The 24,394-nt window shown below is 35.7% G+C and overlaps 1 protein-coding gene across 5 annotated transcripts in view; it reads right to left on the bottom strand.

Moving 5' to 3' along the window:
* The window catches only part of LOC136036715 (ATP-dependent translocase ABCB1-like), a 207,981-nt gene that overhangs the window by 137,246 nt on the left and 46,341 nt on the right, over nt 1-24,394 (bottom strand). For 4 of the 5 annotated variants that reach the window (XM_065719053.1, XM_065719051.1, XM_065719054.1 and 1 more), the window contains one exon: nt 4,216-4,387. In XM_065719053.1, coding sequence (XP_065575125.1) covers nt 4,216-4,387 — 172 coding nt within the window. Of the gene's footprint in view, nt 1-4,215; nt 4,388-13,113; nt 13,133-24,394 lie in introns of those variants that run through there. The other variant, XM_065719056.1, reaches the window with a different exon arrangement.

Genomic DNA, 24,394 nt, shown 5'->3' with positions numbered 1-24,394 from the left:
GAGAAAATTGAGATTTTCAGAGAAATGGATTAATTTGCAAAACCTAGAGGTTTGTCTCTGATAGTTGATAATACTGCTTACTACAGAAAAAATTTCGTTGCATCTTGATAAATGTATGCATGCTTTTCCCTATGAAATATATACATTAGAATTTCGTACAATGTATTTCACGTTTCAAGATTTCCCGAAACAAATTATGTTAGGAGACGATATTTCAGTTCTGATATTCCCAGAATTTACAATATTAAAAAACTTGATATTAATGTCGGAAATACCTACAAGAAACACATTCTATAGCTCTCAGTAGATGTGAGGAACTTTGTAGGCCAAACAGGGATAATTACAGATTAACTGGGGTTTCAAGAAAGTTTGCTTCCCTCTATACCAAAAATACAAATCTACCCTAGCCTTAAATTTATTTCAGACACCCTTTAACATTGTAAAGAAAACGTCACCTGTTAACAAAACCAAGTTCAAATCAGCACACAAAAAGACAGATTTATAAGCAAGTGAAAAATCACATCAAGTTAACGATCACGCATATCTCTAATAAGACTAGAAAGAGGAGACAGAGATAAACCTCGAAATCAAGAGGGGCAGCTACCGAGAACAGGTCACCCGAACAAGGAGAGAAATTATGAATTCGAAAGGGTGTAATCGGGGAATAGTATACTCAATAGTGGGCTCGAGGACGGAGATGACGCCAAGGTAAACATTTATTGAGACCCAGATAGAGACAACCAAATTCAAATCAGGATAAAAAATGACAAATATGTACCTAGGAGGTAAATTTTTATCGAGTAAACGAAAATTTAGATCTAGAGACATCCAATACGAGTGTTTAGCACGCTGATATTTTTTTTCGTGGGGATAGGGCTTAAAGTCCTAGTGTCACTGGTTACTTATTTTTATGACAAAAGTAAAGAGGACTAAAAGAGAGAAAAGGGATGCTAAAAAAAACTATAATATCAAAATTCATTTTAGGATAGCAGATACTACAGTCCAAATTGCATTCGCTGATAATTTACTTCAAAATTGAGTATTTAATTGTGGACTGTCAAATTTTGGGGAAATTACCCTCGTCAGCTAGCTCCAAAGTATGGAAGGAGAAACGAGTTTAAGGGGAGGGAATAGTTTTTCATTATTTTAGGGAAAATCAGAGATCTTCTAAAGGTAAAATTGAATGAACTATAATGGGCTTTGGAGCAGCTGGATGTGAACACTGCTTGGAATTGGAAGGTCTGAATAGAAATTACAGATCGGCTCTATCAGCCTCCTAAGGCACTTGGCCCTGATTGATGAAGTATAGGAACCCTTTCGAGAGAAATGCATTGAGGAGGAGTCCATTTATGAGTTCAGATGTTAGTCGTTTCCCCTAAACACGATGCTTCTAGAAAATTTGTGATCCCTTAATTAAATTGTACTGTTTTGAAACTATGGTCATTGGGGGATTATCTCTAGAATTACCAGTCACTACCTATTCCCCCAAACCTTTCTAGGTAGTCCCATATGCCATTCTGGATCTGTATTGGTATCGACATTTACTCCCTCCAAAACATCTTCTTTGAGCTATACGTCAAATGTTCACCTTCAGTATGGATCGACAATTGTTTTTCATTCGACTGTCACATGGGGTGGGACACAAAAGAAACTTATACATGTCTCCTTGAAATTTGGGCCCGATATCACTGAAATCCTCCCGTTACCTTGAACCTTTGTATTTTTTTTTACCTCAACCAGTTTTGAACTATGCCATGGGGCAAGTCTTGTTAGACTTTGGATGTGAACTTGCTCCTAGAATTGTGGGCTAAAAGGCTAGTTGAGCTAGTCCATCCTAACGCCTTGTATCTCCTCATATGCAAGCACTCAGTTTTACATTTCTCTCAAAGGTAAATACAACAGAACAAGAAAATTCTTTATGTAATCGTACTGGAAATCTTTGATAAGTGATGACCCAGCTATCCTTTTCTTATTCTTTCCTTTTTATACATGGGTTGGTGGATACATAAGCTCCTTTGAGGCTAGACCTGAGAGCCTTGTCAATATATCAGCTACATTATTTTCCTCTAATATCCTAGGTTCCCTTCTTCTGAGTCCCAGACCTGATTGAGATGGCTACATGGCTAATAAGTCCGATCTTTCTACAGACACGTTGGATGGCAAAGGATTGTCTGTAGATTGACATTAGCTATAGACGGAAGACTGGGAGATTATTGGGTATATAGATGGGATACATGGATATGCGATATATGGATGTGGTAGGTAGGTAGGTATTGTGGATACTGGATATATGGATATGTAGATTGACATGGATATGGATATCGGACATATGGATGTGTACATTGACATTAGCCATAAATGGAAGACTAGCAGATTATTTGATATATAGAGGTTGATGTTGTCGTTTTTTATGTACTTTGAGGTTCTGATCGATGCCGCGTGGTAATGAGGATTTATCTTAGGGGAAAGGTGTTTAGCCCCTGACACTAGCTACAATATATGCAACCATTCTCAGGTTTAATATCATTTCTTTTCTAAGATATTTGTCTCATCTCTGGACATAGCTATTAATTAAATGTCCTTGTCAACCTTCTTTTAGGTCCATTTGATTATTCTCCCTTTTTGGCTGAGCTCTACAAGATGTATCAGAAGAATACGCAAATCAGCTAGTGTTTGTTAACCAAAAATGATGATGGCTTCTCAACATAGCTAAAATAGCTAAAAAAGACAAGAAAAACTTTTTCTAACTCGTTTCAAAGGTCCCAGGATTGTCAAGTTCTAGGCGTTTACCCCTCCCCCTGGAAAATTCCCCTCGCCATAAAATATTTCTCGCCCCGCGGAAAATACTCCCGGAAAATCCCTCCTGAAAATGCCCTTCAAAAAACATCCAGGAACAATAACCCCTCCACCTTGGAAAGTGTCCCCGGATAAAGACCATCCAGACAATAATCCCCCTGTGCGGAATATATTTTTTTTTTAATTAGAATTTTATTTGAGATGTGTTTTCTTTAGTTTCGTTAAAAAGTGCTAAGGAAGGCAAAATGGCATACATACCAGAAGTATATTAAAAACTTAGAAAAAAAACAATTCTATTTTTGCTAAAAAGACTTCCGTATAAACTTCTGAAATTTTTAGCGGTACCGGGCACCTCATTAAAATAAAGAAGAAAAAAAAAAGAAAAACGTAGGCGAAAAATCACCAACATTAAGCTAAAAACATATGACATAAAAAATTTTAAGAAGGATTAGCTTTCTTTTGAAAGCATAGTTGGCTTTGGGAATAAACAAATTTTTGTGGTTTAAATTTTCACGGACGAAAGCGTTGTCAAATTCTATGAGTTACTTTTTCTTATCTTTCAAGTGTAAAACTACCACAAATCGCCACTAATAAGTGAAACCCAAAACGAACAGAAGTACCAGTAGATAACCTAGTGAAACTCAAAACAAGCAAAAGTTAAAAGAAAGTATGGCTGACAGCCCCATGTCTTCTCAAGACCAGGAGTTCTTAATACTTTTGTATTTATTAAAAAAAACTGGAAACATTTAAAATGTATTTTGTTTTCAGTAAAGTCCAAACTATGTTCTGGCCTTAAAAAGGCGCGGAAGTCGTCAACCGTACTCATGTTAATTTTTCCTCATTTGAGTTTGACTCGATTATTTATTGCTATTTCTGCTTGTTTTGGGTTAAACTTATTTTTTTATGGTAATTTCTGGTAGTTTTACACTTTGTAAATTATTTGAATTTATTTATGCTCATTTTTGGCTTAACGTATCTTTTTACTTTTGTTTTGGGGGGTATTTTCCGAAGGTGTATTTTCTGAGGGGGAATTTTCCACGAGGGGATATTTTTCATGGGGGTATTTTCCATTAGAGGGTGAGGAATATTTACCCTGGCGATATTTTCCAGGAAGGGGTGTTTTCTGGGGGGGACGACGGCCACTGATTTTTATAAATTGCCATTGGTCAGAACTCAATAAAAGAGATACGCCCCGCAAGGAGTGTATCTTTGGCAGTGTTCTTTTATTTACAGATTTGAATCAGCTCTCAGGTTTGATTCTCGTCTAGATGACTTCTTTGGGGACCTTTTTTGTAAAAAGTTTTCTAATTTGAATAACAATAAGGATATATTATGGTTTTCCGTTTTACGCATGACGAAATCTAGAAAGAAAAAATGTGCTTAAATTTATAAGCCTCTTTGTGATGATGAAAAGTTTACCTTTCCTAAAAGTCCCAAGCCAATGGTCAGTACTGGCATAGGGGCCAAAATCACAAGAGTGAGTTCCCATCCATATATGAAAGCATTGACTAGCCTTGCAAGAAAACTAACTGTACAAAACAAAAACATTCCAATTTTTTCTCCAATGCCCTCTTGTATCTTGTTCAAGTCTCTGTAATTAAAATAAATATGCTTCATCAATAGGAATATAACAATTCTAATTATTTTAGGGAATAAATTACACAATAATTATATTGCTGACACCAATAGTAGAAAAAAACTTTTTCAGTTTCATAATAATATCAGAGAGGAAGCATTGCATTGTACGATTTGCATTGTCATTATGTAATTTTTTGATTAAGCACCATTAGTGTTAGAAATAAATTTTCAAAAGTCATTGCACGAATTTGAAGATGTAGCATGTATATCAAACCAGCAAGATATTTTAGAGAGAAAGATTTAAAAATTCCATTTTAGTGTGAAAAGTGCCATATTGCTTCCAAATTATAAGCAATATTTTTGGCATGAATTCTTGGTCTGTGATAAGAGACAAGATAGTCAACACGTCCCTCATCTTCCTTCTTAATTTTGTAATAGAATAAATCGATAATATAGTTTTAACTCTCTAGTTCAAACAATTAATTAGTGTCATCTAATGCGTGTCCAGCTAAAAATCTTAGGTCTCCTAGGGCTATGATTCGCAATTTTAAATAAACACAATCCTCAAAATCTCCATTTCACCTTCTCGTTTGATCGTTTTCTCGATTATTAGATTAGTCTTGATTAAGTTTTACATCTCCCTCAGCTTTCTCTGAAAGTTTCAACTTATACCGTGCTCCGATTGTGAGATATTACATCTGTGCCGTTTTGAGAAACTGGAGATGTTTAATTTTTTTTATTAGAAGTAAAGGTAGCATTGTCAGACTAATAACAGCAGCAGTATCCCACCACCACTACTCAGAGTCTTAACTGCAAGAAGTGCTCATCGCAAATAATCGCAGTTGCAAGTTTTCAAAGTCACGATTAATCGCAGTTGCAATTAGTCAGAGCTGCAAGCAGTCGTAAGAGTAGTACTACTAAAAGTATTAGTAGTAGTCTCTGCTGCACTAGTATCTGTAGCAGTAGTAAAAGATGGAAAAGTACCGATAGTAAAAGTTGTAGTGCTGACAGTTTCAGATTAACACCCTCAACCATTCCACAATATTGTTCATAAGCCTTTTTAACAACTTGGATGTAAATAAAGAGGTTTGGATTCTGTTTAAACGCACAACTCAACATTCACTAAGCAATTCAATTTAACAGCCTTAGTCATTCTTTGACACTTCTGTTCGTAAGCTACGGCATCTATACCCTTGTAAAAAACTAAATGACCAAACTCTTTTGATTTATTTCGACAGCAGTTAAAATAGCAGTGGTAGCATTAGTAGTAAAAATACTGGTGGTAGTAATAGTAGGTAGTAGTAGATAGGATGTAGAAGGTAAGTAGTAGCAGAAAGTAGGTAGTAGCGGTAGTAGGTAGGCAGGTAGTAGTAGTATTAGGTAGGTAGTATTAGTAGTAGGAAGGCAGAAGTAATAATAGGTGGGTATTGGTAGTAATACTGGGAAGAAATTAATTGTAGTAGGTAGGTAATACTAGAAGCAGTTTTAGCAGCAGATAGGTAGCAGTAGTAGCATCAGGTAGGAAGTATTAGTAGTAAGTAGGTAGCAGTAGTAGGAGTAAAACCTTTGATAGTTCCAGTTTATCCAGTGCCACAGCATCCTCAGTACCACTACTGTAACCTCCAACTGTGAAAAAAAAAATCCACATCTCAATTAAAACACGAATTGTCCCTTGGAATAATCTGAGATCATCCGTAGCCGAATATACTATATCCGTGAAAACGATTTGGGCATAGGAAAATCAGGTAAAAATCTAAGCGAAACAAGAATCAATTTTTTCTTGGTTTCCTCCTCAGGGATAATCGTATGAAGAACAAACGTCGATGTCGAATGGAGCCGAAACTTGGATATGAGGCTTACGTTTTTATTGTTTTAAAAAGTAGAGTTGTGAGAAACATTCAAACTTTAGCGTAAAGAGCGGGACGTTGAGGAGGGGACAGCCTCTTTCATATACGGAATAATTTCTGTCCTTTTTAAGTTTTAATGTCGCTCCTTACTTTCAGTTAAGAAAAACTTGTTTTTTATTTAATGTCTGAACGTTTTTGAATTAATGCAGGTTTTGATTTTGGCTCACCGTACACGAATAATTAAATCGAAACTTGCATACTGATTTTACTTTTTTTGGCTAAATGGCTTTCTCAAAGTTTTGATCAGACAATTTTGAGAAAAAAGGGGCAGGGGAGGAGGCCTAGTTGCCCTCCTATTTTTGATTACTTAAAAAGGCCACTAGAACTTTCAATTTTATTTACGAACGTTTTTATTAGTAATAAATATACATAACTTACAATTTAGCTTAAACAACATTAAAACGGAATTTGCATACTCATTTTACTTTTTTGGCTAAATGGCTTTCTCAAAGTAGCCGGGGAAAGGGGGCTAGTTACCCTCCAATTTTTTTGGTTACTTAAAAAGGCCACAAGAACTTTTAACTTTGCTTACGAACGCAATTATTAGTAATAAACATACGTAACTTACAAATTAACTTACGTAACGAACTTCTAAATTCGTGTATTTTTATTACGTATATGAGAGGGTTCGCCCCCTCGTAAACACCTCGCTCTTTATTTTAAAGTTCGACTTTTTGTTCCAATTCCTTAAGAATGACCCTTGAATCACAAAGGCCGTTTAATTAGAATAGATAGCTCTTTTGAAATTGCTAAAAATACTTTAGCGTAAAGAGTGAGGTATTGAGGAGGAGACGAACCCCCTCATATACGTTATAATTTCTGTTCGTTTTAAGTTTTAATGTTGCTTCTTACTTTCAGCTGAAAAAACTTGTTTTGTTATTTAATTTCTCATTGTTTTTTTTTAAATAGTGATGAAAAATCCAGCGCCCCCTTCATGGAAATCCTCTCCCCCATGATAAATCCCTTCATGGAAAGATTCTCTCTCGTAACCCCTTCCCCTCGACCCCTAACACCAGAAAAATCCCCCCTGAAAACGTCAGTATACTTCCCAATTACCAATACAATGTGTGAACAATGGACAAAGTTTATAACTTGCAGCCCTTCTCCCGGAGATTGTGGAGAATTAAGTCACCCTCAAAGACATAGTTATTAGATTTTTCGACTATGCTGAACAAAATTGCTAACTCAAATTTTTGATCCGGTGATTTTGAGAAAAAAGAGCGTGGGAGGGGGCCTGGTTTCCTTTCTATTTTTTGGTAGCTTATAAAGGGCACCAGAGCTTTTAATTTCCATTAAAATGAGCCCTCTCGTGACATTCTCGGACCACTCGATCGACATGATCACCCCTGGAAAAAAAAAAAATAAACACGCATCCGTGATCTTTCTTCTGGAAAAAAAAAACAAAATTCCACATTTTTGCAGATAGGAGCTTGAAACCTCTACACTAGGGCTCTCTGATACGCTGAATCTAATGGTGTGATTTTAATTAATATTCTATGACTTTTAGATGTGTTTCCCTCTTTTTTTCCAAAATAAGGCAAATTTTCTTTGGCTTGTAACTTTTGATGGGTTAAATCAGTATATTTAAAATCGGCCTAAAAATCCGATTCTTTTGATGTATATATTGGTATCAAAATCCCGTTTTTTAGAGTTTCGGTTACTATTGAGCCGCGTCGCTCCTTATTACAGTTCCTTACCACGAACTGTTCGATCAGGTCTGTTGGAAGACCCAAAAAACAAAAATTTTCAGTTGCAGCTACTATAAATGATGATTCTTTGGAACCAGCACCTGAACTATTAAACGTGATAAGATGTGAAATTTAACAACCAGGACCATCAATTGCGACACCACCAATACGGACAGCTAAAACAAAGGCCATTACTAAATCGTCTGAAGGTATCAAAATCCAGAAACGATTCAAAAATGAACATGAAGAGCAAAGACAGATGCAGTTAGAACCCACACAACACTGAGCAAGTGAGTGAGTCAAAAATGAAAATGAAGAGCTAATTGTAGAAAAAGCCAAGACAGATAATCCGATTGAGTAAGAGGCAAATCTGTCATAAGCCCTTATTAGGATCATATAAAAATGATGTCAGTTAATTTGTTAATAAATAAGTCTAACTATCATCCTTCCATGCGTCATTCCTAGGGCATTCCTAGTACAGTAGATTCCTAGATTCCTAGGGCATTACGCATATGAGGGGTTCTTCTTCTCCTAAATACCTCGCTCTTTATGCTAAAGTATTTTTAGTAATTTGAACTATTTATTCTACGGCCTTTCTGATTCAGGGGTCATTCTTAAAGAATTGGGACAAAATTTAAGCTTAGTGTAAAGAGCGAGGTATTAACGAGGGGAAAAACTCCCTCATATACATAATAAAAATATAAAAACATAGAAGTTCGTTACGTAAGTTAATTCTTAAGTTACGTATATTTTTTACTAATAAAAACGTTTGTTAGCTATTAAAAGCTCTAGTTGCCTTTTTAAGTAACCGAAAAATTGGAGGGCAACTAGGCCTTCTCCCTCACCCCTTTTTTCCAAAATTGTCTGATTAAAATTAAGAGAAATTTATTTAGCCAAAAAAAGAATTAATATGCAAATTTCATTTTAATAATTTATCTGCGGAGAGCCAAAATCAAACATGAATAAATTCAAAACGTTCAGAAATTTAATAAAAAAACTAGTTTTTAACTAAAAGTAAGGAGCAACATTAAAACTTAAAACGAACAGAAATTACTACGTGTATGAAAGGGGCTGTTCCTTCTCAACGTCCCGCTCTTTACGCTAAAGTTTTATATAACTGTTTAATAAAGTAGAATTGAGAGAAAGAGTCAAGCTTTAGCGTAAAGAGTGGGGCGTTGAGAAGGGAACAGCCCCTTTCATACACGTAGTAATTTCTGTTCGTTTCAAGTTTTAATGTCGCTCCTTACTTTCAGTTAAAAAACTAGTTTTTTTTTATTTAATTGTGTAAAAACCTATCTGACTAGTTTTTAGAAAGAAATTAAGCATTTCTTATAAACATTTCAGACTTGAATACTAGAGAACTTTTTTTCAGAAATGAAGCAGGAGGTCTGGCTTTATAGTCAAACTCTTCAAAAAGGGAGACTTGATGAACTGCCATAACTGGAGAGGCATCAAACTTCTCCCTGTCTCATCCAAACTATTAGCCTCCGTCATTTTGCAGCGTCTGCGGAAAGCACTAGACGCAACTCTACGAGAAGAGCAGCATGGTTACTGGGAGATTCTGTTCTGATCTAATATTTATACTGAGAATGCTTGTCGAAGAATCAAAAGAATGGAACAAGAAGCTCTACCTCCTATTCATTGACTTTGAAAAGGCATTTGACTCAGTTGACAGAGATTGCTTGTGGAGAGTTTAGAAATACTACGGAATTCCCGAGAAAATAGTAGATATGATTATAGCGCTTTATGAAGAATCGGAATGTTGCGTAAAGACCAAAAACGGTACAACCAGATTTTTCAAGATCATGTCTGGTGTTCGTCAAGGATGTGTACTTTCCCCCATGCTCTTTATAATTATAATGAATTATGCCCTGAGATTCGCATCGGGCTACGGGGTAAAAGTAAGCAACAAGCAACTGTTCGATCTGGACTTCGCTAACGATGTTGTCCTTCTCGAAGAGTCTAAAGAACGGTTGCAACAGCTGCTTGACACTACTACCGAGAATGCAGAGAATGTCGGTTTAAAGATAAACATTGACAAATCGAAGAGCATGGCCATCACAACCTCACCACTTGTTCTCCATTGCAAAAACAAGGATCTAGAACAAGTCTAGGAGTTCAAGTACCTGGGTAGCTGGATTGATTGTGATGGAGAGATCTCGACCGAGATTAAACGTAGAATTGGACAAGCTACAGGTGCCTTCAATAGATTGAAGCCTATTTGGAGAAGTAATAAATATTCAATGCGACTGAAGCTTCGACTCTTCAACAGCAATGTACTCTCAATTCTCCTTTACGCAAGTGAATGTTGGAAAATAAACACCCAGCTTGAAAAAAGGATCCTTGCATTTGAAAATATGAGCCTCAGAAGAATGTTGAATACAAGCTGGCAAGAAAAAATTACAAATGCAGAAATACGCAGAAAAACAGGTCAACCTCCAGTCATTGAGTTGCTGAAAAGAAGGCGGTGGACATTCCTGGGGCACGTTCTTTATGGAAGAGAGCCGTCTTCCTCGAACAACCTATGAATGGAAGCCAGACGGTAGAAAAAAGAGAGGCCGCCCCAAAAATACATTGAGACGAACACATGACCGAGATCTGAGGACGGCCAGCACCTCACTAATACCTGAATGGGAAGACGTCATCGCTGCAGCACCAATGCGAGACGAATGGAGAGGCTTTGTCGACGCCCTATGCGCCACCAATGGCTCTGGAGGAACTAAGGTCTAAGGTGAGGTAAGGTAATAAGAATAATAAATATTGTTGGTCCCGGAAAAAAAATTTTTTAGTGTCCAAGCACGGGGATCGTAAAACAGCAACTATTACGATTGAAAATATGACAGACGTTGAAACTGATAAAGAATCATGTGGTGCTAGTAAACATGCATCCATCAAAAAAGCAATGGCTTTTCTGGATGAAAATCCAAACTGTTACTTGAAAACTGTTGCCAGCCTCGGAATTGAGAAGGAAGTGCGAATGGGGATTTCTGAGCTAAGAACAAAAATTTTGCAGGCTAATGACTCAATTGGTGATCTTGTTAAGCAAAATATAGCAAAGGAGATCGGTAAGATCAAACTCTCACAAGATGACTTCGAAAAAATAAGAAAAAAAGAAAAAAAAGAGAGAGAACAATAGAACATACCTGAACATAGAGAACATACCTGAGGCCTGGGAGTCAAAGCGCAGAGAAGAGAACCATACACCATGAATGATTCTTTATTAAATGACCCTTAAGAATCCTTTTAAAGTCCCAAATGAGTAGCATCTCTGTACAGAAGAAGGTAGTGAATTCCAGACCTGTTAACAAGCAATGAGGGGATTGAAATCTGATTGAATAGTAGGGGTAGGTGGAATGTAGATATTATTTGAAGAAAGAAGGCTATATTGAGCTGAATCAGAAATAAACATAGGAGTTTTCCGAAGAGATTTCAGAAGATTGCCGTGAAGCTGATGAAAGACAAAAGAAGCACAAGAAATAATGTAAATAGACCGTAGACTTAAGAGCGGTGTTGGTGAAGAACGGTTGGTGTCCATAACCAGACGCCGTGCTTTATTATACATAACAGAAAGTGACCGCAGCGTAGACGGAAAAGTAGACATCCATACAATGAGGCAATAAGAAACATCTGACTGGACAAGACAGAAAAAAAGAAGTTTCAGAATAGATCCAGGAGATGTGTGTCTAAGTTTTCGAATGGATACAACTGTGGCATTTACGGCCTCTCCTATAGTTGGGACTTCACATGGACTAAGAATAACAAATTTTGGGATTTTTAGGTTTTGCTTGGCAGCAGCAACTAAAGTTTTACACATGTTAAGAATATTATCTTCATCTTTAAAGTGAGTCACCATTCGGGTTTTAACACTTAGTTCGGCATAAAGAACTTTCTTTGCTTGGATGATGGTATCGCGATCAAAATAGCCGACAGCTGCCTTTTGAATTAACTCTTGCCGGTAAATTTATAGCAAACAGTATTACTGGCTTTCGTATAAAGTGAACATACCACTCAATGCCTTTTTTTATGCCCTTTATAAATATAATAATTGCTTCTACCGGAAATTCAGATTTAAGCACTTTTTGACCTCTTAAAAATGACCTAATTATAGGGTATAAAAAAGCCTTAAAATATTGGTCTCAGACTTTAAAACGTTGGACTCAAACTTACCGTTTCATTATAAATCTTTTTTTTAGTGTTATATTATCCACAAGCACTGATATTCCCCGATTAAATTGGATAAATAAATCTTATCAATGTTATGACATTTTCTTCTTCCTTGTCGCCGAAATTTCAATTAAAGCATGCGTTTTCGGTTGTTTTTTACAAAATAATAGGATATTTGAAATCGCAAATCTGTAATAGTTTAGAAACAAATTAGAAACAAGCATGTTAAATACGTAGACTAACCATTGCTGAATTCAATATAGGTAGATTTATAGCAAACAGTATAACTGGCATTTGTAATAGCCGGCTTTCATATTTTCGACCAAAAACGCATGCTTTTATTTAAAATTCGATGTCAATGAACAAGAAAACATCATAACATTGGAAAAATTAATTTATCCAAATTAATATTGGAAAACCAGTGCTTGTGGATAATATAAATTAAAAAAAAATTGGATTTATAATGAAACAGTTAGTTTGAGATCAATGTTATAAGGTATTTAAGGTTTCGAGACCAATTTTCTTAGCCTTTTTTATACCCCATATTTAGGTCATTTTTAAGAGGTCAAAAACTGCTTAAATCTGAATTTCCTGTAAAGAGCATAAAAAAAGCATCGAGTGGTATATTCACTTCATACGAAAGCCAGTAATACTGTTTGCTATAAATTTACCCTCTTGCCTAACTCCATCAGTTAGAGATCGGCTTATAAAGTTCAAAACAGGATTAAAAATTAATTTGTTTTCCATTTTACACTGACCAAATGCTTTCTAAAATTAACCTGCCTCACTCCTTTACTCCACCTTCCCTCTCTTTTCCTTCTATTTCCTCTCCCTCTTTACATTCAATTTAAGTCCACAGAATATCAAATATGTGAAATCAATAGATGTTGACACCTTGATAAACCGTCAACCAAGTTTTAATTAAAACTGGCATTTTGTCAAATACTGCTAGATCTAGCAAGTGGGATTAAAATTCATACCTCAGACTATCAGGTATGTGAAAATGAAAAATAATCCGATTAGTTTAGATGTTGACACCATGAAAGCTAGTTCAGTACTGAACTAGTGCAGGTTTTACAAGCATTGTCAAACCTGCAGTATGACCTCGAAGAAATGCAACCAGCTAGTATATCTTTCTGCGTATATATTTACCACCTACCTGGTCTGAATGAAATTAAACAAAAAAAGCAATTTTTTTTAAACGAAAGTAAGGAGCGATATTAAAACGAACAGAAATTACTCGGTATATGAAAGGGGCTTTTCCTCCTCAACGCCCCGCTCTTTACGCTAAAGTTTGAACCTTTCTCTTAACTCTACTTTTTAAAACAGTAAAAAACTTTAGCGTAAAGAGCGGGGCGTTGAGGAGGAAAAGCCCCTTTCATATACGGAGTAATTTCTGTTCGTTTTAAGTTTTAATGTCGCTCCTTATTTTCATTTAAAAAAACTTGTTTTTTTTGTATAATTTAAGAACGTTTTTAAATTAATGCATGTTTTGATCTTTGCTCTCCGCACATAAATAATTAAAACGAAATTTGCATATTATTTTTTTTTTTGGATAAATGGCATTTCATATTTTTAATCGGAAGATTTTGAGGAAAAAGGAGTGAGGGAGGAGGCCTAGTTGTCCTCCGATTTCTTGATTACTTAAAAAGGCAACTATAAATTTTAATTTTTTACGAACGTTTTCATAAGTGAAAAATATACGTAACTTACGATCTAACTTACGTAGCGAACTCCTGTATTCGTATGTTTTTATTGCGTATATGAGGGGGCTCGCCCCTCTTCGATACCTCGCTCTTTACACTAAAGCTTAAATTTTGTCCCAATTCCTTAAGAATGACCCCTGAATCACAAAGGCCGTAGAATAAGTATTTGTAATTACTAAAAATACTTTAGCGTAAAGAGCGAGGTATTACGAGGAGGTAAACCCCTCATATGCGTTATAATGTCTGTTCGTTTTCAGTTTTAATGCTGCTCCTCACTTTCAGTAGAAAAAACATTTCATATTTATTTTATCATAGTTTTTTTAAATAATGCTAGAAAATCCTGCACCCCCTCCATTGAAAGTATCTTCCCCCATGAGAAGTTCCTCCATAGAAAGATCCTCTCACAAAGCCCCCCCCCCCCTCAACTCCCCCCCTAAACCAAAAAAAAATCCCCTGAAAACGTATGTACACTTCCCAGTAACCATTACTATATGTAAACACAGGTCAAAATTTGTAACTTTCAGCCCCTCCTACGGGGACTGCGGGGGAGTAAGTCGTCCCCAAAGACATAGTTATTAGGTTTTTCGACTATGATAATAAATTGGCTATCTCAGAATTTTGATCCGGTGACTTTTGAGGAAAAATGAGCGTGGGAGGCGGCCAAGGTGCCCTCCAATTTTTTTGGTCACTTAAAAAGGGCAATAGAACTTTTAATATCCGTTAGAATGAGCCCATTCGCGACATTCTAAGACCACTGAGTCGATACGATCACCCCTGGGGAAAAAAAAAAAAAAAAAAATAAACACGACATTTGTCGTGACATTTGTCTTCTGAGCAAAAATTTGAGCCAGAAGACATTTGTCTTCTGGCAAAAATGCGAAATTCCACATTTTTATAGATAGGACCTTGGAACTTGTACAGTAGGGTTCTCTGATACGCTGAATCTGATGGTGTGATTCTCGTTAAGATCGTATGACTTTTAGGGGGTGTTTCCCCTATTTTCAAAAATGAGGCAAATTTTCTCAGGCTCGTAACATTTGATTGATAAGACTAATCTTGACGAAACTTATATATTTAAAATCAGCATTAAAATCCGATTCTTTTGATGTAACTACTGGTATCAAAATTCCATTTTTTAGAGTTTCGGTTACTATTGAGCCGGGTCGCTCCTTACTACAGTTCGTTACCACGAACTGTTTGACAACAAGGCATCCCACAAATAATGCGTAAGACTTAATAACAAGCAGACTAGGTCTACAATCGGTGTCCGTGTCTGACATTGTGGATGTTAATATTTTGGGAAAGCCGAGTAGTAGCAGAATTCCCCCAGTTGCAGTCGGATTTAAAAGCCCAACTGTTGCAAGAGAAGTATTGAAAAATCGGAGCAAGCTGAAAGGATCGCAATATTTTGTAAGTGAAAGCCTTAATCGTCGTAGAAAGGAAGTTCTAAATGCTGCTAGGGATGTAGTGGGTATGAGAAAATCTTGGTCAGTGCAGGGCCGTATCTTTACAAAGTTTGGCGATCAAGCAGTTAGAATCTATGAGATGTTGTCTCGCTGAACCGTCTAGAAGAAGCCTGGGTTCCGGCTAACATGACAGGAGAGTAACTAGACTTTTTTAGTATTTTTGTTTCAAAATGTCTCTGCTGACTCATTAACTATCTGATCTTGCAGGAAATTACTTTAATTTAGCTAGTGTATGTGAACGAGGCCTTTGTGAACGTGACGGTGGGAATGAAAAAGCGAGTTCAAATCTGAATTTTTCCGATTTCTAAGTCTATTGATCCCTGTGATCTGAAGCAAATTAAATCATTGAATGATCTTGTCGTTGCCACGTATAATTGTCAGGGGCTTGAAACTGCGTTTGATGTACTACTTACCACAGTTAATGAAAGTAATTTTTGTTATGATGTAATATCTCTCACAGAGAGACTTTCTTCAGTGAATTTTCACCTTTAAGTTTGTATTCATTAAGTTTTTCTTTTTATTATGAAAATATAATGCAGATGCAAAAAGGTGGCTTAGGAATTTACCAGATCATATTTCTTTAACTGTAGTACATATTATCATTACTATTATTTGCCGATGATATTGCCTTGTTCGCCAGATCCAATTCGAAGCTACAAACTCTGTTAGATTTAACAGCTGAATATTTAGAGGAAAAGAAACTGGAAATTAACACAAAAAAGACAGAGGTGATGATTTTTTGCCGTAGACAATCAACAGGAAATAAAGATGAAGAAAGTTTTAATTTGAATGGTGAAGCTGTGAAGGTTGTGTCTCAGGCAATATATTTAGGATTCCATCTAACATCGAACGGAAGATGGAGCAATCATATTTCGAAGATGGCAAATCGAGGAAAAGCAGCAATGGCAACGCTGTTCAGGAACAGTAATTTGACGGGAATAGGTGACTTAAAGATGCACAAAAACGTGTTCAACTTAAAAATAAGGCCAATCCTCCACTATGGAGGGGAAGTATCCACTATGGGGCCTAGAAGTGGCAAATTCATTAGAAACTCTGCAGCTACAATATTATAAACGAATGCTCGGTCTGCACGCCACAACTCACACACTTTTCATTAAGGGAGATTTGGGACTTTTCTCCATGAGAAAACATAGACAGATCAAATTAATTGAGTTTTGGCTGAAAATACTGCAATGTCCCTCCTCAAGACTCATTAGAGCAGCGTAGGATGAATTACTTACCCTGGGACAAAAATCGTCATGGCCCTTCCATGTCAAAAAACTACTGGACAGCACAGGTCTATCGTATGCATGGAATGGAGGAGAGGGCCAAATCTCAGATCAAAAAGCCTTTCTTTCAGAGATCCAAACAAGGCTGGAAAACCAAGAAATTCAGAAATGGTGGAATGACCTTAGCCAGTCGAAAAGCTTAAGTTCTTACTATAAGGTGAAAGAAAATTATGGTGAAGAGTTATATTTTAAATTAGGGATTCCAAAAGAATCCCTGAGGTCTTGGATGCAGGTGCGAGCAAACTGTCTCCCTCTTCACAGTATTTGGAAAAATAGGTGTCACCCGAAAATGCGGTACACTTGTCCAATTTGCGGTGATCTTGATGGGCTAGACTATTTTCTTTTCAGGTGTCAGGGGCTAAATGAGTTAAGAGGGAGCTTTCTTGGGGTGGATGGTCGTGAGCCCCTTCTTGGAACTTTGAAGTCGACGTCGAAATTAAATATAGTAGCAGTGGCAAATTTTGTCCGGAAGGGTCTTGTTATTCGAAAGTCGATTGTTACATAATTTAGTTTGTTTTTTGTTATATATGTATGTATACGGCCTGAAAAATGGCTTTAAATACAGTCATTCATTCATTCATACTTTAGGTGTCTGGGTTGAAGGTCGGTTTGAATCTTTTGTTGTTAATGTAAAAAAATATGATATTGAAATTTTGATTGCTATTATTTTCAGGACAGCTAGTTCCAACTCCATGGAAACGTCTCATCATTTTCAGAATCTTTGTCAGAATTTTGGGTCGTGTAAAAGCAGTGTATGCTAATGGGAGATTTTAACCACAATTTTTTGGAGCTAGGAATGCAGAATCCAACTATGCTATTAATTAGTTTTTTCCTGTCGACTAACATCCCCTCACGAATTACAGAATGCACGGCTATGCTTACTGAAAACATATTAATTAGTGAAGATATTTGTGACCGGCTGAAATCATCAAATGTGCTAATTGCGCCAGGCTTGGATCATGTCCTTGCAACTGTAACGGTGTCGTTTAGCAATTTTTCATCATATCATCAGCATATTTATCAGCATAATTTATCATCATATCATCAATGACCTGCATAAAATTGGAGAAAAAATATTTCTTTTTCAAGATCCTTCAGGAAAACTAGAATGGAGCGATGTTTTGAGTCAGAATGACCCTGATATAAGTTATGTTTTGTTTTCTGATAGGATTCGCGAAGCAGTGCACGAGTGTTGTAAGATTGAAGGACCACATGAGAATAGATCGAGAAAGAAAAAAAATTTAAACCTCCGTTGTTAACAAAGGAATTACAAAACATGATAAAATTATGAAAAAGGCTTTATAGTACAATGTTGAAAAATCCGTCGAAAGAAAATCGACATATTTATGTTAGTTATCGAAATTTTGTCAATAAGAAAAAACGAGATGCTCAGAAGAATTATTTTTTAATGCTTTTGAACTTGGGAAGAATGATGCATCTTCAAAGTGAAAAATTATTAATCAAATTTTGAGGCCAAAAAAACATAAAGGTATTGAGATCCCTAAGGAGATAAATAACTCGAATGGGGAAAGAATAGGAAATTGTCATTCTATAGCTGATAGTTTTTGTAAATTTTTTACTGAGATTGGTTAAAATATTCCATCACTATTTGATAATGATATTAATATAGAAGATGAAAGTCAAATTTCTTCAAATTTTGATAATGATAGTAGTATTTTTGTTTTTGAACCGGTTTCCACAAATTATTTGGAGAAGATCGTGAATTCTTTGGGGCCATCAGAGGCTCCTGGAATTTATCACATGTCGAAACGAGTTCTGAAACATGTTTTGCCAGTGATATCCCATATTTTGATTTCTTTTTTGATCAGTTTGTCTTTTCAAAAAGTAATTGTTCCAAAAGGTCTAAAGAAAAGCCGTATTATACCTTTATATGAGTATGGAAACAAGGCTATTTCAAATCTACCAGTTATTTCGAAGATCTTTGAAAAAAATAATGCATGATAAAATTAGTAAATTTGTGGAAGAAAAGGATATAATATCACCTAGCCAATGCGGATTTCGGAAAGAGCATTTGACGGATCATAAGGTTATCTATTTTATTGGTAAATAGAAAGATTTTTCTAGAAAAGAGTTTTTATACCTCAGCTTTATTTATTGACCTGTCGAAAGCAATTGATGCAGCAAACCACTATTTTTTAGTTAGAAAGTTAACGAAATATAATTTATTTTTTCCGTGGATTGTTAGCTGGATTAATTCATATCTGTCGGATAGACTGGACAATATAGTTCGACCAAAAAAACGAAAGCACCTAATAACTTGCGGAATTCCACAGGGGTCGATTTTAGGGCCACTCCTTTACCTCGCTTATGCCGCGGATAAAGGGTATTTGATGAAAAATTGTTTGACAATATCATTTACAGATGATACAGTTGTATTATTCCGAGCTTTAAATGTTGAAACCCTTTTAAGACCATGGAGAGCGCGTTTAATGATTTAATAAAAAATACGAGGAGTAACCGTTTATTGGTTAATATTTAAAAAAGATTATATGTTTTTTCTACTATTAAAAAGGTAAATACTGAACTATTTTTAACAACTGACGAATATTTGATATATAGGGTTTAAAATTTAAATACTTAGGTCTAATCATTGATGAATTATTGTCATGGAAAGATAAATAAATTCATTATCCATAAAAATTGCAAGAGGAAATGGGGTTTTGTATAGAAAGAAAAATTTCTTTCCGCAAAGGTTTTGCGAACCCTTTATTTTACTCTATTTTATTATATTTAGTATAGTTGTTATGTTTGGGCTAATTCTTCCTTTTATAATTTAAAGACAATTCAAACCTTACAAAATACACCTGTAAAGTCAATTTATTTTAATAAACTTAATACTAAAGAAGTTTTTCTTAAATCTCAGTTACTAACAGTAAAACAAATTGGCCAGCTCCAAACTGCTATGTTCTTGTATGAATACTTGCATAGGCTAGTACCCCCAGGACTAACACAACCTGTCCTTTTTTATTTATCATCGTATTATCATGCTTATTAAACTTCATCATCTACATTTTTTCTCTTCAATTCAATTCAATTTCAATTTCAATTTATTCAAATAAAACTACAATATAACACCAATAATAATAAAGATCCTGGAAGCGAACTTGTTGAGGACCATAACCACAAAAAATTGAAAATGAAGAAGAGAGAAAAAAATAGAAAAGAGAAAACATGAGTAACTAAAGCAAATTGAATAAGAATTTAGAGAGTTATAATATCAAAATTTTAGTACATTGCTATACAGCGTGCGAAAACTTGTGGATAGCTCGACACTGGAGGGTATTATATTCCATTGAAGTATAGATTTATAAATGGGGGATCGCTGGGCGGAACTAGAGACACACTTGGGGACAATGAAGGAACGGTTGGATGAACGGAGACAGAGGCCTTCAGAATTATTAATATTGAAATAAGATAATAATTGAGGAGGAAGATTTTTATGGTAAGCGGAGTATGCAAGGTATCTTGGATATTTTTCAAACGCAAAGAGCATATTTTTCTAGAAAATAGGTGGGAGTGAAATTATGGAACAGTACTCAGCTGGAAATAAAAGATTCTGTTTAAGTTCCCTTATTTTGACACAATCTTAAAAAAAACGTCTATATTCTAATAGTAATAATGAATAGTGTTTAGGACGATTTTCTCCTTTTTTATGTAATGCACAGTGCCTTTTTTCAGCATTTTTTCTGTTTCTAAGTTTAACACTTTGTTGTTTTGTCAATAATTAGTGATATATTAATAAGAATACTTAAGTTTTCCAGGGGCTACGTTTAGTCCCTAGGGATCATCGATCGGTCCCTGGAGTTGTCTTTTATTTGTGTGCTTATATTCAAAGTTCAAAGTAGTAGTAGGTAGTAGTAGTAGGTAAGAGGCATTGGGTAATAGGTAATATGCAGTAGATAATACATAATAGGTAGTAGGTTTGCAGTAGCCGACAGTAGTAGGTGTCAGTAGGTTGTAAGTAATAAGTAGTAGAGTAGATAATATTGAAACTCTTAAGAATGAAGACCAAGAATGTAAGTTGATCCTCCTTCCCTATCATTGATTTTTATTTTATAATTATTCAATCTTGAACACTGTTGTAAATTGAGCTCTTTCTCTCTCTCTCTCTCTCTCTCTCTCTCTCTCTCTCTCTCTCTCTCTCTCCTCTCTCTCTCTCTCTCTCTCTCTCTCTCCTCTCTCTCTCTCTCTCTCTCTCTCTCTCCTCTCTCTCTCTCTCTCTCTCTCTCTCTCTCTCTCTCTCTCTCTCTCTCTCTCTCTCTCCGTCCATCGTAAATTGTGCGTTATTTTATTTGCAAAAAACATTGTGATTTGACCAAAGCTTCAGTCACGTCTAATACTATTGTTTTTAGTAATAATTCATTCTAAAATTGATCAAAATACTATTTTATAAGGCCATTATTGAATTAATTTGGATGTATTATGTAGTTTGAAAGAGTAAGAGCAGGGGCAGACTGGCACAAAGAAGAAGATGCTAAGTTTGGACTATAGAGGACACCACATAAGGAAGGAGTCTAAAACTTATAGAATCGGAGAGTCTGGGGGTGGCTCTTCCCAAAAATATAGAATTCCCATCCTATGTTTTTTTACTATTTTTACGCTAGTAAAGCTTCCTTGAATCTCGGTTTTTTTTTTAACAGTTCTTGATAAAATGTTGCTACGAATGAAGTGCAGTGAATAGCACTCTACTAGGCCTACTTCTAAGTCCACATGTGTGCAAGTCTACTGTCTAGTAGTACAATATTGTGCTTTGTCGAGATTCTTTATTACTAATGCTACTAATAAGAGGGCTCATTTGATCGGATATCGGAGGTTCTAGTGCCCTTTTTAAGTGACACGTTATGAACTTTAACCATTGCTTATATATTGTATTCGCTATTGGTAAATATAAGGGCATTCTCAGGGGGGGGGGGGGGGGGTAGGTCTAGTGGGGATTCTTACGTGGGAGTATCTCTTTCCAGGGAGGAGTTTTCGTGGGGGAAGGGATTTTTCTATGGCAGGGAGAGCTGGATTTCCCAGCATCAATTAAAAAAACAATAAAAAATTAAATATAAAAAAAAACAAGTTTGAGCTGAATATAAAGAGCAACATTAAAACTTAAAACGAACACAAATTATTTCGTATACGAGGGGGTTGACCCTCTCTCAGTACCTCAGTACAGTGTTTTTTGAATCTGTAAAGACCTTACTGTTCTAACTAAACGGTCATTGCGAATCAGGAGTCATTCTTAAATAATTGGAACACAAGTCGAACTTTAGCGTAAAGAGCGAGGTACTGAGGAGGGGCCAATCCCCTCATATACGTACTAATTTCTGTTCGTTTTAAGTTTTAATGCTGCTCTTTAATTTCAGTTCAGAAGACTTATTTTTCTATTTAATTGAAAAATAAGAAGTGAGGCATACATTAAATATAATTTTGTGAATGAAAAAAGAAAACGAAATCATTGAAAAAGAAAATAGGACTTAGTGATTTTTCTATGTTTAAATACATAGATTAAACCGATTGTAGTTTGATGTTTGAAGTCGATTGGGAGTAAGGGGGGGGGGTGTCCACCCTGGGAATTGTCTAATAATTTTTATCTTTACTTGTAATATCTAATCAAAACTCCAATAATTCTCGAGATTCTCCTATTTGTAGTTGCAACACCTAATAAGCGCAGATAACGTCCTATTCTTTAAGTTTTTGGATCCTAATGCTAATATATCAAGCAATTTGTACTGTAATGTCTGCAAGGATGGAGCGACACGGCTCAGTAGTTACCGAAGCTCTAAGAAATGGTATTTTGATATCAATCCATCAATCAATTTATTGATACTAAAAGAAAAACTATTACAAAAGTAAAGCGGTTACTAGGCCCAAGAAGCATATATATATATATATATATATATATATATATATATATATATATATATATATATATATATATATATATATATATATATATATATATATGTATATATATATATATGATTGGAATATATATATATATATATATATATATATATATATTACTATGATAGCAATCAATTTATGATTGGCTTATTATGTCGATTCCAAATATATAAGATTCATCAAGCTTAGTTTTACTGATAAAATACTACGAAACTTGATTTTCAAAATGAGGGAAGAACCCCCCCCCCCCCGTAAGAGTCAAAGAATTTAACTTAGATAATAACATTAGATTCGGCAAATCTGAGAACCCTATTGTAGAGTCTTCAAGCCCCTATCTACAAAAATGTTGAAATGCAAAAATTTTGTATTTATCTTTTTGACGAAAAATCACACATGTATTTTAATTAATTTTTTTCCAGGGGTGATTGTATCAAACCAACAGTCCTAGAAAAGCGGAAGAGGGCTCATTTAAACGAAAATTAAAATTTATATTGTCCCTTTTATTTGACCAAGAAGATTGGACGGCTACTAGCCCCCCTCCCACGTCTCTTCCCCCCCCCCCAAAAAAAAAAGTTCAATCAAAAGTTTGAGATCCATTTTGTTAAGCATGGTTGAAAGGTTCCAAAACCATACCTTTAGGTTTAACATGACCCCTGCCTCCCCTTAGAGTAGGTCTGGGGATTAAAATATGCTCAGTATAATTTGTAAAGGATAATAAGGAGGATATACAATCTATGAAAACCGGTTTCACAGCCACAAAGACAAATAACAGGTGACAGAATGCAATGGACGTGTATAATTTGGGCTATATATTTGCACATTACGGGGATGGGGGTAAGGTTGGGTTAGCATACTTTACCCTCACACCTCCTCCCCTAATAACTCCTCCTAATAACACCTCCTAATGCATAAAAATCTAGCCCAAATTACATCATTATGTATACTAAAGTATTATTTTTTATCATATTTTGGTACATTTCATTAGGATGCATTAGGATTAAACTTCACTTCTTGGTTTCCGTACACCGGGACACAGGGAATGTAAATGACGACCGGGACACTCAAAGAGATATTACAGACTGGGACACCGGGACACAAATAACGACCGGGACACAGGGAACATAAATGACGACTGGGACACAGGGACACAACTACAACAGGGACACCGGGGGGCACAGGGGGGATATGTAAATGACGATGGGGACACAGGGAATGTTTGATTAGCAATCGCCATCAACAAAGCTCAAGGGCAATCATTAGAATAATGAGGTATAGATCTGAATACGGATTGTTTTTCCCATGGACAATTACATGTTGCATGTTCAAGAGTCGGTAAACCTGACAATCTATTTATATGTACAGACAATGGGACAGCGAAGAATGTTGTATATTCGCAAGTTTTACGTAGTTAAAAACATATATATATAACAACTACAATGGCGCGTAACTAATATGGCGCGTAACGACTTACGCGCGCGGGGGGCTCGGGGGACACGAAGCGCCCCCACCAACTAAGGTGTGAGGGTGGCGCGAAGCGCCACCCCAACAGCTAGTTTTTATATATAGATGACCGGGTTGTTATTATTGACAGAACGGGTGATTATATTTCAGTGTCTGGACTGTGACATGGTCATTTAAGAGGCTGTCCCAATGAAACGGTGACATTAACCTTAAAATTGATGTTGACTGAAGCTTAAAAAAATTCTTCAATACTAAATGGTCACGTGAAAAAAAATGCACACACTTAAGCCATATAGATCTATGCTTAGTCAGGGCAATCGTGCTGCCTGTGGTAACGAATTCAAACCCTTTTCATTACTAAAAAACGAAGGAGTGCTAAAACATTTAGTTGTGTATAGGGAGGCTACGGAAACAAAAAAATTTGTT

The sequence above is a fragment of the Artemia franciscana genome, chromosome 15 (assembly GCF_032884065.1).
Source record: "Artemia franciscana chromosome 15, ASM3288406v1, whole genome shotgun sequence".
Taxonomy (NCBI): Eukaryota; Metazoa; Arthropoda; class Branchiopoda; order Anostraca; family Artemiidae; genus Artemia; species Artemia franciscana.
Note: the sequence above shows the minus strand (reverse complement) of the source record. Positions and strands in the feature narration are given on the sequence as shown.